Below are 18,893 nucleotides of genomic sequence, written 5' to 3' on the forward strand. Positions count from 1 at the left end.
TTGCAGTGCACAGTCGTTCTTTGTGTCTGTTGACTTATTCCTCCTTAGTCCCCCTCCCTCTACACCCCCCTCCGCATTCCACCTCCAGTTTTCTAAAATGTCATTGTATTACTGTGATTGTTGTTTGTTTGTTTCTTTCTCTCTATTTCTCTTTATTGTTCATTTGTTTATTTATGGATTCAGCTTCCAGTTATGAGTGAGAACATGTGATATTCCTATTTGTGTACCGGGGTTGTTTCACTTATAATAATTTTCTCCACGCTCATTGATGTTGCTGTAAATGGTAGAATTGCATTCTTTTTTATGGCTGAGTAGTATTCCATTCTGTACATTTACCACAATTTCCATCCACCAATGGACATTTGGTTTGGTTCCTTCACCCAGCTGTTGTAAATAGAGCTGCAATAAATATGGGTGTGCAGATATCCCTTCAACCTTATGTTTTCCAATCCTCTGGATCCATCCTTAGGTGTGGGATTGCTGGATCATATGGCAGTTCTATCTTTAGTTGTTTAATGAACCTCCATACTGTTCTCCATAGTGTCTGTACTAATTTACAGTCCCAGCAACAGTGCAGGAGGTTTCCTCTCTCTCCACATCCTTGCCAGCATTTGTTATTCTCTGTGTTTTTATAATGGCCAGTCTGATTGGGGAGAGGTGATATCTCAAAGTGGTTTTGATTTGCATTTCCCTGATGATTAGTGATGTCGAGAATTTCAAGGTGCCCAACTGGAAAATCTCAAAGACTTAATTTAGAATTTTAATATTAGGGAAATCCTTAAAGAATGTCAAAGGTTTTATCACATTTGATCAAAACAGGATTACAGGTTTCTGTGAAATATAAGAAATGTATTTAACCAAAGCGATAACAAGATACTTCAAAAGCAGCTCAGAAATTTACATAGATATAAACACTTTAACCCTTTCAAAGCTCAGTTTATGTAAGTTGTCAAATGGGTAATAAAGACATCATGAGAAACTATTTTGATAAAAACTAAAATCTTTGTTTATTAGGCCAATTACCAAAGAGACAAGAAAAACCTCCTTACCATGATTTTCTTTACTTTTCTTTTCTTTTTTTTCATTTAGACCATTTAGATAATGTTTAAGTCAAATATGATGAAAAGGTATTTTGTATTTATTTGTACACAGGAAGAAAGTATCCAAGGTTATTAGAGTAACAATCCACACATTTCTAGAGAAACAATTGTATGGGATAAAAATTATATTCTAAGAAAAATATTGCTTCTCTAGGCCTTCAAAACATTTCAGTGTCAGATGATTACAGCAGAGTTAAGTGATGAAAATGTTGTAGAGAGTTATTTAAATCTTTTCAAGGGTAGAAAAGGTGGAGACTGCAGACAATCATAACTTGACAATCATAACCTAACAATCATGCACGGTGAGACACAGCACAAGTTGAAGTGGCTACAGGTACACTACATTGTACTTTCTTTGGTAAAATACCTATTTATTTATTTTCCTGGTTTTTGCTTGTTTTTACTTGATTGTCTTCCCACTGTTGAATTGTAAGATTTCATATATTTTGATTATAAAATCTTCATCAAGTATATGATTGGTAAATATTTTTTTCATTCCATGGCTTTTTATTTTGTTTTGTGAATGTCATTTGAAAAAAACATATTTTTATATTGATGAAGTGCTCCATACACTTATTTTATTAATTATGAATTTAGTTTTATATATAATCATTGGTCAACTTGATTTTCTGAATAACTTTTTTTATGGATTCTTTTTAAATTTTATAATTTAAAAACTTACATGGGGCTGTAAGATGCATTTAAATTTACTTATTAAACATGGTGTCAGATAAAGGTCTACATGCATTTCCCATTACATGTAGATAATTGATTTTTCCAACAGCAATTGTTGAAATATGCACATGTTGGGCTGACCCTGTGGCACACTCAGGAGAGTGCGGCGCTGGGAGCGTGGCTGCACTCCACCGCGAGTCCGGATCCTACATAGGGATGGCCAGTTCGCTCACTGGCTGAGCGCAGTGCGGCCGGTCACAAAAAAAGACAAAAAAAAAAAAAAAAAGAAATATGCACATGTTTCACATTTGCTTGGCATCTTTCTCAAATATACACTGACTTTTAATTAAAAATAAGATAAAAGAAAGCATAATTTGAACAGGCTTTTATATTTACCCACTCTTTTTTAAAAAAATCACTTTCTACATTCTTTATTTCTTCTTCGGAATTTGAATTCCCACCTGGCTTCACTTGCCCTCAGCCTGAAGGGCGTCTTTTAGTACATGTGGGATATGTCTGATGGTAAAATCTCCCAATCTTCATTGTGTGTGAGAGTGTGAGTTTGAGTGTGTGTCTCTGTACAACATTGTTTTTGTTCAGTAGCAAGACACGGATTCTACCTGTTTATTCCAGGTCAATACCCAGATAATAGGGGTAACTTTTATATTTAGATATATTTTGTATTTTTCATAAAGGTAAATAGAGTGATAATTTTTGTAAAACTGATGTATGGATTGTTTTACCCACATTCATGAAAGTTCAACTCACTGTCATCAGGATAAAGGACAAGAGAGAGGAGTAGTCTGTGTTAGAAGAAGCACATGTGCATCCAAACTTCAGGGCACACAGAAGCCAGTAATCATTCTAAAGTGGACAGAGACTCAGCACAGATCTCTTCTGTCTCTTCAGGATTGACTAAGGAGTTGTCCTCTGTGTCTTGGCTCTGGAGAAGATGAGATACATAAAAACAAAAGGTCAAAGCATTCCTGGGACAAATGGGGACTTGGATAGAGTGGAAATGTCACTACTCTCCAGGGAAGGTTCTCTCAGCCTCTCTCTGCACCTGTTCCTGAGCCCATTCAGTGTGTCTTGAAACCTCCCTGCAGCCGTGCAACTTCCTGAACTCTCCAGGGAAGGTTTTGGCCACCTGCCCTTCGCTGTGGTTCCTGATGTTTCTCTCACACAGTGATAAATGCCTGTGTCCTCAGCTGTCATATGACTCAGCTGCAAATACACTTGGCTCTTGAAGTTGTGTTTAGCAAGGGTATTATGAGGTATGGAGGCTGGGCTGTGGTTAGTATTTCCATCATTGTGCATTTTTTCCCACATATTCCAGGTCTTTCCCACAGGCTTGAGGATCAAGAAAATATGGTAATTGGAGAGAGGGAAGCCAGACAACATGCAGCTGATGGAGATTCTCTAGGAGTACTTCTGCATCCCTGGGCTGGAATCTAGCAGGTGCACCTGGGACCTCACACCTGGAATTAGAGTTACAATTAGCTAACTGCAAACACATGAGAGAGAAGCAGTTCCTGAATTTGAAGGTGCTCACAGGGCGGTATTACCACAAAGTCAAGAAGGGTCCAAAAGGGCTCCATCCCAACAGACAGCCTAGGCAATCTGGGAAGGAGACTGAGCAGGGCATCCTGGACCTGGACCATGCTAGGAGCCTTGTTGGCTACTTACATCTAGGCTGATTTACATGGGGTGGTCTTCAGGTAGCAAAATGGGAGGGATCATGAAACCAAGTACTAATTCCCAGTATCATCAGAGAATGTTTCTGCCCTGGGCCTCATGTCAGCATTTTTCAAAACATCTCTGTGTTCCTGTCTGGGTGGCCCAGTCCTCTCCTGTTGTCTTCCTTTGAAACTCACACTGTTGGTTAAAGAGGAAGGAGGAAAGGAGCAAGAATTCTGAGCATCCACACCTCTGGGGGACTTGCTTTCTGCACCTGCCTGCATGTGTGGGTGTTATCCAGCCATTTATAATAATAACCATGTAAGTGTTCCTACCACTTTTTGCCTCTAGCATATTGTTCCAGGTAAGCAGTTTTCATGTATGGTCCTGGATTCAGCTGTGTCTCCAGTTTTCAGTGTGGTCATTTCCCCTACCATATCAGTATTATGATGTGTCCACAGACAATGATGACATGGATTATGGCCAAAATAAAACTACACAAAGACTAAACTATCACATCTGCCTGGAACCAAAATAAAACACCCTACCACCTCTCAGCATAAAACACATCTACAGGAGAGAGTCTCTCTCCTCACAAGCCACTCCAGACTATTAGAAGAAGGAACTTCTCAACTAAATGTCCAGAAATCAGTGAAGGGATACAAGAAATATGGGGAAAAATGAAACCCTCAAATAAATAATTCTCTAGTACGCAATCCCAAACAACAAAAAAAACCTCTGAAATGACTGAAAATGTATTCCAAATACAGCCTTATGGAAACTCAATGAGATACACGAAACCTCAAACAGAGACATAACAAAATGAGAAAAACAAACTGGGATGTGAAGGACAAACTTTATAATCAGAGAGATACTTTAAAATAGAATGTAGTAGAACTGCTGAAACTGAACAATTCATTAAACAAAGGAAAAAATATAACCAAAAGCTTAAGCAACAATCTAGGGAGGGCAAAAGAAATAATTTCTCATATCAAAGGAAGGCTTTTTGAAATAACCCAATTAGACAAAAAGAAAGAAAGAAAGGATGAAAGAAAGAAAGTTTAATTTGAAAAAAAAGAAGAAAAGCTACAAGAGTTGTCACACCACCTTAATCATATAAAAATTTGTATTATGGGTGATCTGAAAGGGGAAGAGGAAAGAAAGGGCATTGAAAACATATTCAATTAAATAATAGTGGATTTTTCTCCCTTGTATTAAGAGAGAGATGGACTTCCAGATCCAACAGATTCAAAGATCTTCAATTAGATTCAACCCCAAAAGGTCCTGTCCAAGACACGTTTTATTCAAACTGTGAAAAGTCAAAGACAAAGAGAGAATCCTTAAAACAACCTGACAAAAGATCAAGTCAGCTATAAAGGTGTCCTCATCAGACTAACAGAGGATTTATGAGGAGAAACCTTACCGTCCAAGAGAAAATTGGATGACATATTCGACATAATTAGATAAAAAACAAAAATTGCCAGCCAAAAATATTATTCCTGGCAAGGGTGTAATTGAGAAAGTAAGGAGAAATAGTGGATTTCTCTGTCAAATAAAAATTGCCTGAGTTCAACACTATAAAGCCAGCACTACAAGAAATCCATAAGGGAGTCCTGCATCTGGAATCCAAAAATGATAATCAACACCAAGAAAACACAAGAAATAACAAAACACCCTGGTAGAGCAGACATGCAAACAAGTTAGAGGAAGAAACTATATCTGACCACTACAAATAAAAAAAAAATGCACAGAAGACAAACAAAAGGTAAAGAAATGAACAAAAGATATTCATATTGATTTTTTAAAAATCATACAAAATCAATAAAATGCAGAGTAAGAAAATACCATTCAATAACATCCCTAAATGTAAATGGGTTGAATTCCACTCAACAGATTAGAAGAATGAATTTAAAAACTAGACCCAACTATATGATGACTAGAAGAAATTCACCACACATCTAAACACACAGACAGATTAATAGTGAAGTAACGGAAAAAGATATTCCATGCTGCTGGAGACCAGCTCCACAGGATTCATTGGACCTGAACAGGTGGTGTGCTGTGGGTGAGGAAAAAAGAGAAAGGCGGACCACGAATGTCTAGTGCAAGTGTGGACAACAACCACATGAATCTTGCTTTATTTATATTTAGTTTAATTTTTTCTTGATGATTTATCTTTTAATCAAAGCATTTTATTTTGTTTCTATTGAAAAGGAAATGTCAAAATGTTCCAAAGCACTCACGCTGTGACAAAAGCACCTACCTTATGCATCAATAGTTCACCCCAAAGCCTGTGGCTTGTGGCCAGGAAACTATACAATAGCAGCATGCTTGGCTTTAAAACATCAGACTTTTGGTCCGAATCATAAACCTTACCCTTCTTAGCTTACAATTGAACCCCTTTTTATTCTTACTTATACTTACTACACTTAATTTTAATAACATTGATTAGTTACAATTAACAATTTAATATTGCTTATACTCTATATTGATCATTTTAACTTATGATCAAAATCACAATGTTAATACCTTTTATTTCCCCCCGATAGACTCTGGGAACAGCACAGGGGACAAAGTGAAAAGTTAAGTGATCCTACTCAAACTAACAAAAACACACTTTATCATTCTTATTATTACTAGGGAAACAACATGTTCTTGGTAAATCAAGTGAAACTGTGGGAATGGATAAAAACAAGGAAATTTGTAACTGGTTATGATCAATTAGTTGTAAACAAACAGGAAAATCCACGGAGCCATGTCAAACATACGGGACCCCCTGCAGCCTAGCTGAACAAGGGGTATTGCTCCTCAGGCTCCCATGCCGTTCCCTATAACAGGATGTCTCATGGCACCATGCAAATAGAAACCCCAAAAAAGCAAAAGTACTATTCTTATATTGGTTAAAATATATGTTAAACAAAAAAAACTATCAAAAAAAAAAAAAAGACAAAGAGGCTATTATATCATAAAAAAGTGATGTGTACAGCAAGAGGATATAACCATAATAAGTATACATGCCAAACATCAGAGAACCCAGATATAAAAAAGCAAATGCTATAAAACCTAAAGAGAGATATAGACTAGAAACAATAAAAATTGAAGATATAAACACACCTCTCTTAATGTTGTGCAGACCATCAAGGCAACAAACCAGTACAGACATGCAGGATTGGATTAACCTACACTTTAGACCAATTGGGCTTTGCAGAAATCTGCAGAACATTTCATCCAACAACAGAATATGCATACTTCTCATTAGCCCATGGAACTTTCACCAAGACAGAATACATGTTAGGTTGCAAATCAAGTCTCACTAAATTAAAAAAAATAATAATGAAATTATATCATGTGTTGTGCTTTCAGACCAAAACATTAAAATTAGAAATCAACAACAAGCGAAACTTTGGAATCCATACAAAAGCATGGGAGTTAAACAACATGCTTTTGAACAAGCCAGGAGTTGAAGAACACATTAAAAAGGAAAACAACAAATTTCTTAAAACTAATGAAATTAGAAACACATTATGGAGACACTGCCGCCCATGCAGAAGAACGAGGCTGAGGTGAGAAACGAGGTAGGAGAGTCTCTCCAGAGGCTGTTGCGGTCCTGGAGACCCACTGCTCCCAAGTTCCAGCATCAGAAAAGAAGAGAAACTTGTGCCCACAACGCCCACATCAGCATACCACATCCACTCAAAGGAGGCTTCTCAATCCCAAAAATTCAGCCAGGGTTTTTAGCTGCTGCTGAAGGAAAAGGCAGAAGAGGGGAAGACTTTTTCCAAAAGAAATGTATTTAGATCAGTGAAATTATTTAAATGATGGGATCCTAAGATGGTGGTGGCTGCGGCGGTTGGCGCAGAGTAGCTGAAGTGGAAACGGCGGCCACCGGGCCTTAGGCAGCTGGGAAACTTGTGGACCTTCCTCTTGCCATTTCTTAAGGGAGGACCACTGCTGGTGGCCAGTCGCAGGGGCTGACCGCCACTTTGCCCTTGGCAGGAGAGGCTGCCGCGTTTACAGGCAACAGCTTTGAAGTGTGGAGCAGGAAAAGAACTGTTTCTTAGCTGCAAAAGTGAGTCTCTAAACAGTGAACATGGCACCAGGCTGCTGTTGATGCTACCAGGATCCTGGAGGCCGGGGCCATGCTGAAGGCAGCCAGCTGCCCTATTCAGGATTCGAGGTTTCAGGCCGGCATAAAAGAAGATTCCTGGGAGTGCCCGAGCCACTCTGCAGGACCAAGTGAGCAGCCTGAGGTGGAGGCAGCAGAGAACGGGGACGGTGAATACTCAGAGGCAGAGAGGGAGCCGCCCGACCCGGCAGAGCAATGTGAGTGACCCCCAGCCTGGCCCTGCTCAGGGGGCGGACTCCCACCCAGCTTCTGCCTGCCCCATGGGGTCACTCACTGGCTCTGGGGCTGCCTCCATTTTCTCAGGTGGTGGCAGCTCCGGCCCAGCTAGGCCAAGCCTGTCCTCCTCAAACGGCTCGACTCCCCAGTGAGCCTTCCCACTAGCTTGCCCCCGTGCATGGCTTCCCGGGGCCTGTGGGCCCGGCCTCCCCTCCAACTTCCTCCACAGTTTTCTGGTGGGACTGGTGGTGTGGGGCATCCCCAGCCAGTGTCGGGAGGGCAAGGAAGTATGGGCTGGGCTGACTGTCACTCCACCACTCCCTGGGCTCTGGCCCACAGTAAACTTCCTGTCACCAGGAGGCAGATACCATCTCTGTGGCCATCAGTTCGGAAAAATGCCTAACCAATTTCTGGTTAGGAATAGTGTGATCGGAGAGGTCCTGAGCTCGCTTGAACCTGCCGGAGTGTTGACTGCGGGCAGGCAATGGACTTGGTCCATGCCAGGGGGATTCAAAGGTGAACCGTGTGCTGTGGGCTCCTCCCCCGAGGAGCTCATGCTCTGGTGAGGGAGATAAGACAAGTACACAAATAACTGTGATACCAGGAGGAAGGTGATAAGTCCCGAGAAAGATCTACACAGTGCTACAAAGGCACCCAGAGCGACAGGTCGTCTGCACCAAGCAGAAACCTGGTATACTTCCTGGGTGAGGTGGTGCCAAGCAGGGTCTTGAAGGCCCAGCTGATAGACGAGGTTTGCAGAAGACACGTCCCAGCCCAGCCCAGTGTGCACAAAGTGGGGAGATGTGTGGCTAGGGAAGAGGAGACTCGAGAGAAACCACACACCCTGTGGGTGCACCACTGCACGATCCAACAGCCCGGGCCAGAGCACACGGAACAGGGAGAAGTCTTGAACGGGAAGTGGAAGCTCAGCAGAGACAACAAACCCTGTGGTATGGCCCTGTGATCCAGCAGCCCAGCAGAGTCCAAGCTGACCAGAGAGGTGGCTCCCTGGAGAGGCCCAAGACCCGAGGCAACCACACACACAAGGCACTAGAGGACAACTGAGCAGTCATGGAGGTAGCCATACCAAATTGGCAACCACAGCAACATCTTAGTTAGTCATTAGTCTCAAATCGGTGGACTGTGAAACCCCTGCCACAATGAATAAACACCAAAAAAAAAAGATACCAGAAATACAAAAAATCGAGAAATTACACCACCAAAAGTTAATAAATCTCAAACTCTAGATCCTATAGAACAAGAAGCCCTTGAAATGACTGACAAGGAATTTCAGGTGATAAATCTAAGGAAACTGAATGAGATGCAAGAAAACTCAGCTAGACATCATGATGAAACGAGGAAAAGTATACAGGAACTGAAAGAGGAAATGTACAAGGAAATCAATGTCCTGAAAAAAAATGTAGAAGAACTTGCTGAACTGAAGAAGTTATTCAGCGAAATAAAAAACACAATGGAGAGTTTAACCAGCAGGCTTGTTGAAGTTGAAGAGAGAACCTCTGAACTTGAAGATGGGCTGTTTGAAATAACACAAGCAGACAAAAAAAAAAAAAAAAGAAAGAAAGAAAAAGAAAAAGAAAAAAGAATCAAAGACATTGAAGGAAATCTGAGAGAGATATCAGACAACCTTAAGCACTCAAATATCCGAGTCATGAGTATCCCAGAAGGGGAGGAAAATGGAGATTGCATTGAAAACATATTAAACAAAATAGTGACAGAAAACTTCCCAGGTATAGGAAAAATCACAGATCTTCAGATCCAGGAAGCTCAATGATCTCCAAACGTATTCAACCCAAAAAGGCCCTCTCCAAGACATGTTATAGTCAAAATGGCAAAACTCAGAGACAAAGAGAGAATCTTAAAAGCTGCAAGAGAGAAGCATCAAATCACATATAAAGGAGCCCCAATCAGGCTAACATCAGACTTCTCATCACAAACCCTAAAAGCTAGAAAGGAATGGGATGATATATTCAAAATACTAAAAGAAAGAGATTGTCAGCCAAGAATACTCTACCCTGCAAGGCTATCCTTCCGAAATGAAGGACAAATAGTATATTTCTCAGAGAAACAAAAACTGCGGGAGTGCACTACCACACGACCACCCTCACAAGAAATCCTCAAGGGAGTACTGGGTTTGGTTCCTGAAAAATAACTACCACTGCCATAAAAACCCAAGAAAAATCAAAACCCACTAGTAGAATAAAAATGGCTTTCAAGAAGAGAAAACAAACATAAATGCTATCTACAACCTAAGGAACCAACAAACACAGAAACAAAACAGTAAATCAGAGAGCAAGGAACAAAAGACACCTAAGAAAAACAAAGAACCAATAAAATGCTAGGAATAAATCAACACCTTTCAATAACAACTCATAATGTAAAAGGCTTACATTCCCCAACCAAAAGACACAGACTGGCTCACTTGATTAAAAAGAAGGAACCAACTATATGCTGCCTACAAGAGACCCACCTCACCCATAAAGATTCACACAGACTAAGAGTGAAAGGATGGAAAAAGATTTATCATGCCAACAGAAAAGAAAAACGAGCTGGAGTAGCTATTCTTATATCTGACAAAATAGACTTTAAACTAAAAACCATAAAAAGAAACAATGAGGGACACCACTTAACGATAAAAGGACTGATGCATCAAGAAGACATAACAATTATGAATATGTATGCCCTCTATGTTGGAGCAGCCAGATTTATATAACAAACTCTATTAGACCTAAAGAAGGAAATAGACACTAATACCATAATAGCAGGGGACCTGAACACCCCACTGTCAATATTAGACAGATCATCTAGGCAAAAAATCAGTAGAGAAACACAAGTTCTAAACAACACTGTAGACCAATTGGAATTGGCAGATATTTAGAGAACATTCCATCCAACAACCTCAGAATATTCATTCTTCTCATCAGCACACGGATCATTCTCCAGGATAGATCACATATTAGGTCACAAATCAAGTCTCAATAAATTCAAAAAAATTGGAATTATCCCATGTATTTTCTCAGACCACAATGGATTAAAACTAGAAATTAGTAACAAACGAAACTCAGGAAACTATACAAACACATGGAAATTAAACAGCATTCTACTTAGTGACATATGGGTCCAAGAAGAAATCAAGCAGGAAATCAAAAAATTTATTGAAACTAATGAAAACAATGATACATCATAGCAAAACCTGTGGGATACTGCAAAAGCAGTATTAAGGGGGAAAGTTATCACATTAAACACTCACTTCAGAAGAATGGAAAGATGGCAAGTGAACAACCTAACACTTCACCTTAAAGAACTAGAAAAACAAGAACAATCCAAACCTAAAGTTAGCAGGCGGAAAGAAATCATTAAGATCAGAGCAGAACTGAATGAAATTGAAAACCAAAAAACAATTCAAAAGATCAACGAATCAAAAAGTTGGTTTTTTGAAAAGATAAATAAAATTGACAAACCATTAGCATGGCTAACAAAAAAAAGAAGAGAGAAGACTCAAATAACAAAAATTAGAAATGAAAAAGGTGATATTACAACTGATTCATCTGAAATACAAGGAATCATTCGAGACTACTATAAACAACTATACGCCAACAAATTTGAAAATCTGGAGGAAATGGATAAATTTCTGGACACACACAAGCTCCCAAAACTGAACCGTGAAGACGTAGAAAATTTGAACAGACCAATAACAATAAAGGAGATTGAAGCTGTTATCAGTAGGCTCCCAACAAAGAAAAGCCCAGGACCAGATGGATTCACAGCAGAATTTTACCAAACATTCAAAGAGGAATTGACACCGATTCTTTACAAACTATTCCAAAAGATTAAAACAGACGCGAATCTCCCAAACTCATTCTATGAAGCAAACATCATCCTGATAACAAATCCAGGTAAAGATATAACCAAAAAAGAAAACTACAGGCCAATATCCTTGATGAATATAGATGCAAAAATCCTCACTAAAATACTAGCAAACAGAATACAGCAACACATACGTAAAATTATTCACCACGATCAAGTGGGATTCATCCCAGGGATGCAAGGTTGGTTCAACATACGCAAATCAATAAATGTGATACACCATATTAATAAACTCAAACACAAGTACCATATGATCATCTCTATAGATGCTGAAAAAGCATTTGATAAAGTTCAGCACTCATTCATGACAAAGACCCTCTATAAGTTAGGTATAGAGGGAAAGTATCTCAACATAATTAAAGCCATATATGCCAAACCCACTTCCAATATCATCCTGAATAGGGAAAAGCTGAAATCTTTTCCTTTAAGAACAGGAACTAGACAAGGATGCCCACTCTCACCACTCCTATTCAACATAGTGTTGGAAGTACTAGCCAGGGCAATCAGAGAAGAGAAGGAAATAAAGGGCATCCAGATTGGAAAAGATGAAGTCAAACTGTCCCTGTTTGCAGATGACATGATCCTATATATCGAACAGCCTAAAACCTCTACAAAATAACTCTTGGAATTGATAAATGATTTCAGCACAGTAGCAGGATACAAAATCAACATAAAAAAATCAGTAGCATTTCTTTTCTCCAATAGTGAACATGCAGAACGAGAAATCAAGAAAGCCTGCCCATTTGCTATAGCCACCAAAAAAATAAAATACTTAGCAATTGAGTTAACCAAGGATGTGAAACATCTCTATAATGAGAACTACAAACCACTGCTGAGAGAAATTAGAGAGGATACAAGAAGATGGAACGATATCCCATGCTCTTGGATTGGAAGAATCAACACAGTGAAAATGTCCATACTACACAAAGTGATATACAAATTCAATGCAATCCCCATCAAAATTCCAAGGACATTTTTATCAGAAATGGAAAGAACTATCCAGACGTTTATATGGAATAATAAATGACCACACGTAGCCAAAGCAATGCTGAGCAAAAATAATAAAGCTGGAGGCATAATACTACCCAACTTAAGCTATACTACAAAGCTATAATAACCAAAACAGTATGGTACTGGCATAAAAACAGACACACTGACCAATGGAACAGAATAGAGGATCCAGAAATCAACCCACACACTTACTGCCATCTGACCTATGACAAAGGCACCAAGCCTATTCACTGGGGAAGGGACTGCCTCTTCAGCAAATGGTGCTGGGAGAACTGGATATCCATATGCAGGAGAATGAAACTAGATCCATACCTCTTACTGTATACTAAAATCAACTCAAAATGGATTAACGATTTAAATTTACACTCTGAAACAATAAAACTTCTTAAGGAAAACATAGGAGAGACACTTCAGGAAATAGGACTGGACACAGACTTAATGAATACGACCCCAAAAGCACGGGTAACCAAAGGAAAAATAAACAAATGGGATTATATCAAACTAAAAAGCTTCTGCACAGCAAAAGAAACAAATAACAGAGTTAAAAGACAACCAACAGAGTGGGAGAAAATATTTGCAAAATATACAACTGACAAAGTGTTAATATCCAGTATATATAAGGAACTCGAACAACTTTACAAGAAGAAAACAAGAAATCCAATTTAAAAATGGGCAAAAGAGCTAAGTAGGCATTTCTCTAAGGAAGATATACAAATGGCCAACAGACATATGACAAGATGCTCAACATCACTCAGCATCCGGGAAATGCAAATCAAAACCATACTGAGATACCATCTAACCCCAGTTAGGATGGCTTAAATCCAAAAGACCCTTAACGATAAACGCTGGTGAGGTTGCTGAGAAAAAGGAACTCTCATACATTCTTGGTGGGACTGCAAAATGGTGCAGCCTCTATGGAAAATGGTATGGAGGTTCCTCAAACAATTGCAGATAGATCTACCATACGACCCAACTATCCCACTGCTGGGAATATACCCAGAGGAATGGAAATCATCAAGTCGAAGGTATACCTGTTCCCCAATGTTCATCGCAGCACTCTTTACAATAGCCAAGAGTTGGAACCATCATCACATGAGTGGATACGGAAAATGTGGTACATCTACACAATGGAATACTTCTCAGCTATAAAAACGAATGAAATACTGCCTTTTGCAACATGAATGGACCTTGAGAGAATTATATTAAGTGAAACGAGTCAGGCACAGAAAGAGAAATACCACATGTTCTCACTTATTGGTGGGAGCTAAAAATTAATATATAAATTCACACACACACACACAGACACACAAATTGTGGGGGGGAAGAAGGTATAACAACCACAATTACTTGAAGTTGATATGACAATCAAACAGAAAGGACATTGTTGGGGGGAGAGAGGGGAGGGACAAGGGAGGGAGGTTTTGGTAAGGGGCAACAATAATCAACAACAATGTATATTGACAAAATAAAAGTTAAAAAAAAAAAGAAACACCTTATACCAAAGCCTATAGAATAATGCAAAAGCAGTCCTGAGAGGGAAGTTGATTGCATTAAGTGCTTACATCAAAATAATTTAAAAACCTCAAATAAACAACCTATCTTTACACCCCAAAGAACTAAGTAAAAACAAGAACATCTCAATCCCAAAATTAGTAGGTTGAAAGAGATAATTAAGATTACAGCAGAACTAGATGGCATTGAGACCAAAGCAATGACACAGAAGATGAATTATAAAAGTTTGCTTTTTGAGAAGATAAAGAAAAGAAAAAAAAATTCTGTAGTTTAAAGAAAAAGAGGGAGAAAGAGAGAGAAGACTAATATAACAAAAATTAGAAATGGAAAAGGAGATAGTATGTCTGATACTACTGAAATACAAAGAATCATTGAAAACTATTATGAAGAACTATACACCAAAAAATTTGATAACTTGGAGAAAATGGATAAATTTCTGGACATATACAAAGTACCAAGACTGAACCAAGAATAAATAGAAAACCTGACTAGACCAATAGCAAGCAACAAGATTGAAGCAGTAATATGTAGTCACCCAACAAATAAAAGCCCAGGACCGAATGATTTTACTGCTAAAATTTACCAAACTTATGAAAAAAAAATTAGTGTCAATCCTTTCAAAGCTGTTCAAAAAAGGGGGGAATGGGAGAAAGAAACAGAAGTCATTCTCTCAAAGTCATTCTATGAGGACAGCATCACTACGATGCCATAATCAGACAAAGATAACAAAAAAAAAAAAAAAAAAGGAAGGTCTTGGCCAGTATCCTTCAGGAACATAGAAACAAAAATTCTCAACACATATGAAAAAAAAGAATTCAACAGCACATAAAAAAGATTATACACTATGACCAAGCGGGATTTTTCCAAGGGATGCAAGGATGGTTCAATATATGCAAATTAATAAACATGATATGCCATATTGAATAAAACCAAGAACAATAGGCATATGATCATCTCAAGAGACATAGTATAAGCACGTGACAAAATTCACCATTTCTTTATTATGAGACACTTAATGAAGCAGGTATAGAAGAAAAAAATAAGTAATATGCAATAAAAGACATACATGACAAACCCACCAAACATCATCCTGAACAGCAAAAACCTTAAAGATTTTTCTTTAAGAGCAGGAAGAAGTCAAGCGTGCTCACTCTCACCTCTCCTATTTCACATTGTACTGGAAGCACTAGCCAGAGCAATCAGTCAGGACAAAGTGATAAAAGGCATCCAAATTGATAAAGAAAGTCAAATTGTCGCTGTTTGAAGATGCCACGGTTTTATAGACAGGACAACATAAACACTGTACCAAAAAATTCTGAGATCTGATAAACACGTTCAGTACATTTTCAGGATACAAAACTAAATATACAAAAATCAGTAGTGTTTTTACATGCCAAGAATGAACTAGAAGAAAAAGAAATTGAAAAAAGAATCCCATTTACAATAGTCACCCCAAAAAATAAAATTCCTGGGAATAAATTTAACCAGGGAGGTCAACGATCTCTAAAATGAGAACTACAAATCAATGCTGAAAGAAATTAAAGAGGACACCAAATGATGGAAAGACATATCATGTTCATGTCCAGATAGAGTTAATGTGAAAATGTCCATTAGACATTTTCCTCAATGCAATTCCCATCAAAATACCAATTATATTCTTCAAAGAAACAGAAAAACAAATCGTAACATTCATATGGAAAAACAAAGGACACCAAATAGCAAATCAGTATTGAGCAAAATAATAATGATAATATAAATAATAATAATAATAATAATAATAAAGCCCGAGGCATTAAACTACCTGACTTCAAATTATTCTACAAAGCTGTAATAACCAAAAGAACACTGTACTTGCATAAAACCTATATTCAGGCCAATGGAAAAGAATAGACAACCCAGAAATCTACCCAGGTACTTACAGCCAACTGATCTTTGACAAAGGCACCAAGAACATGCATTGAGGAAAGGACAGACTCTTCAATAAATGGTTCTGAGAAAACTGGATATCCATGTGAAGAAGAATAAAACTAAACTTTTAGCTCTCACCATATACCAAAAGCAACTCAAAACTGATTAAAGAGAAATACAAGGCCAAAATAAATAAATCTAATAGAAAATAAATAATACAGGAAACACCTCAGGATTTAATACCGGGCAAGGGTTTTATGAATAAGACCTCAAAGCCCAGGCAACAAAAGGAACAAAAACAAATGGGATTAGTTCATACGAACAAGCTTCTGCACAGCACAGGAAACAATTAACAGAATAAAAATTATGTCAGAGGTAAGGTCCCAGGGGACCAATAGTCAGCCTCGATCCACCCTGTTCTATTACCAGGTTCTTGACTCCACCACAGGAATGAATTGAAGAAGAGAGTCACACTAGAATGTGAGAGCAAGTTTAATATAACAGATAAGAAATACAGGTTCCATGGAGAGAGTGCAGCAAGCTCCAGAGACTGAGCAGGGCCCACGCCAAGTTTCCCACAGAAGTAAGTTCAGTACAGACGTCAAGTCTACCACAAAAGCAAGAAAACCAAACTTAAAGTTCAGTATGATGTGCAGGCTGGATCAAGAGAGCGAGCAGCTGCTCATTGAGAGTAAGTTCAGTACAAACGAAAGTGCACGCACCGCAGCCAGTGGAGTTCAGGAGGCCTCCAGGTAAGTGAGCGACAACTCCACCTCCTGCTGGAATTCAGCTTTTTATAGTTTCTCTATCTAATGAACGTTCAGTTAAGGAGGTGGCTCTCAGTTATGCAACAGTCTTTCACATGCTCAGTCTCTTCCTGGAGCATGTTCATTGGTCAAATCCTGCCACATGCACCAGGCATATTCAAGAATATTCTGTGTTCTCTAGCACCTCTAGTGGAAGGTCATTCAGCTATGAGGGTTATAGAACCCTTCTCTACTGGGCATGCCCAGACACTGGATTTGCATAAGTCAGTCCCTTGTGGTTTCATTTCCCCTCAGTTAGTGCTGAAAATAGATCTAACTGGCAACAGTAACTTTCCTCTAAGGGAGAGCCCAGAGGGGGTTCCAGAGACCTCAGGCAGTAGATGAAAACCCAGAGATTGTCCTGAAAGCTGAACCCTGGGAAACCGAGCACCTCCTATATCAAAAAGACAACGTACAGTTAGGAAAAAAATGTTTTTTCTTTTGCAAACTACATATCCAACAAGGATTAATATCCAGAATATACAAGGAACTCAAAAAAATTAACAGACTGTAAATTAGTTCAGCTATTATGAAAGGTGGCATGGCAGTTTCTCTAAAAACTGAAGATAGAACTACCATAGCATCTAGCAAGCCCAGTACTGGGTATGAATCAAAAGAAAAGTAAATAATCATGTGGAAGGGACACCTGCACTCTCATGTTTACCACAGCTCTATTCATAATAGCCAAGACAGGGAATCAATCCACATGTTCATTAACAGATGATTGCATAATGATAATGGGAATAGATACATAATGAAATGCTATTCAGCCATAAAAATATAATTGAAGGGCCAGCCCCATGGCTCGCTCTGGAGAGTGCGGCGCTGGTAGCACCGTGGCTGCAGGTTTGGATCCTATATAGGGATGGCCGGTGCACTCACTGGCTGAGCATGGTGCGGACGACACCAAGCCAAGGGTTGCGATCCCCTTACCGGTCAGAAAAAAAGAAGAAGAAGAAAAAAAATATATATATATATATATTTGAAAGAGAAACCACATTTTAAGGGAACACACAAAGCAAATAAAGGAAAACAAAAACAAAAACAAGAGTTCCTGAGTATGACTTTTACTGAACAGAGACAGGAAAGACCAAAGACTGAAAGGAAACCCTGGGTGTCCTGTGCACCTGCTCCTGAGTGGAAATTCTCCATGTAGTGTGTTCTGAGTTCACTCAACCACCGAGTCCCCTCCTGTCTTCCTGCCAAGGGGTTTGTGTCTGGGCTCACGCTGACTTCCCGTCACTGTGTCTCTCGCACAGTAATACACGGCCGTGTCCTCGACTATCAGGCTGCCCAATGTTAAATAAGATTGGCTCTTGGAGGTGTCCCTGGTGATGGTGACTCGGGATTTAAGATCTGTATTATAATTTGTGCTTCCACCACCCCATATCACACCAACCCACTCCAGCCCCTTTCCTGGAGGCTGGCGGATCCAGTGCACATGATAGCTGGTTAAAGAGAATCCAGAGACAGAGCAGGTGAGAGACAGGGTCTGTGAGGGTTTCACCAGGCCAGGACCTGACTCCTGCAGCTGCACCTGGGACAGGACACCTGGGGACAAGAAGCATCACCGTCAGTCAAACATGCATGAAACCACCACATTCCCAGGTTCCATTTCCTGAAGTCCCCGAAACACTCACAGCAGGGAGCAGCCACCAGGCAGAGAAGCAGCCCCAGGACATCCATGCTCTGATGAAGGGCTCCTGGTGGAAGGAGACTGGGGCTGCTCAGCCCAGAGCTGGCCTTTCAGCCTGACACTGGGGTCTGCTTTGCATGAGGAGGCGCCTGCGGATATAAGTGTGGGAGCAGAGGGGACGGTCTCTGTCTGTCCTTGTCTGGGCAGAGCGTTTTACCTTGTGCTGCTGAGAGGAACTAGGGAGACAGAACCTCAGAGACTCTTCTCTGCATCACTGCCTGGTCTTCCTGTTTCCAGACAAATATGAAGAGAAGTGGGGATGGAAGATGGAAGGTTCGACA

General features: G+C 39.5%; 1 gene segment (V, D, J or C); it reads right to left on the reverse strand.

The window, feature by feature from the left end:
- LOC134372829 (immunoglobulin heavy variable 2-70D-like) overlaps positions 1 to 18,602 on the reverse strand; it is a 44,451-nt gene extending 25,849 nt beyond the window's left edge. The window contains 2 exon segments of the V gene segment in view: positions 18,171 to 18,467; positions 18,557 to 18,602. Of these exon segments, the coding sequence occupies positions 18,171 to 18,467; positions 18,557 to 18,602 (343 nt within the window).
- Positions 18,603 to 18,893: the final 291 nt, after the last annotated feature.

This window comes from Cynocephalus volans, chromosome 3 (genome assembly GCF_027409185.1).
Source record: "Cynocephalus volans isolate mCynVol1 chromosome 3, mCynVol1.pri, whole genome shotgun sequence".
Lineage (NCBI taxonomy): Eukaryota > Metazoa > Chordata > Mammalia > Dermoptera > Cynocephalidae > Cynocephalus > Cynocephalus volans.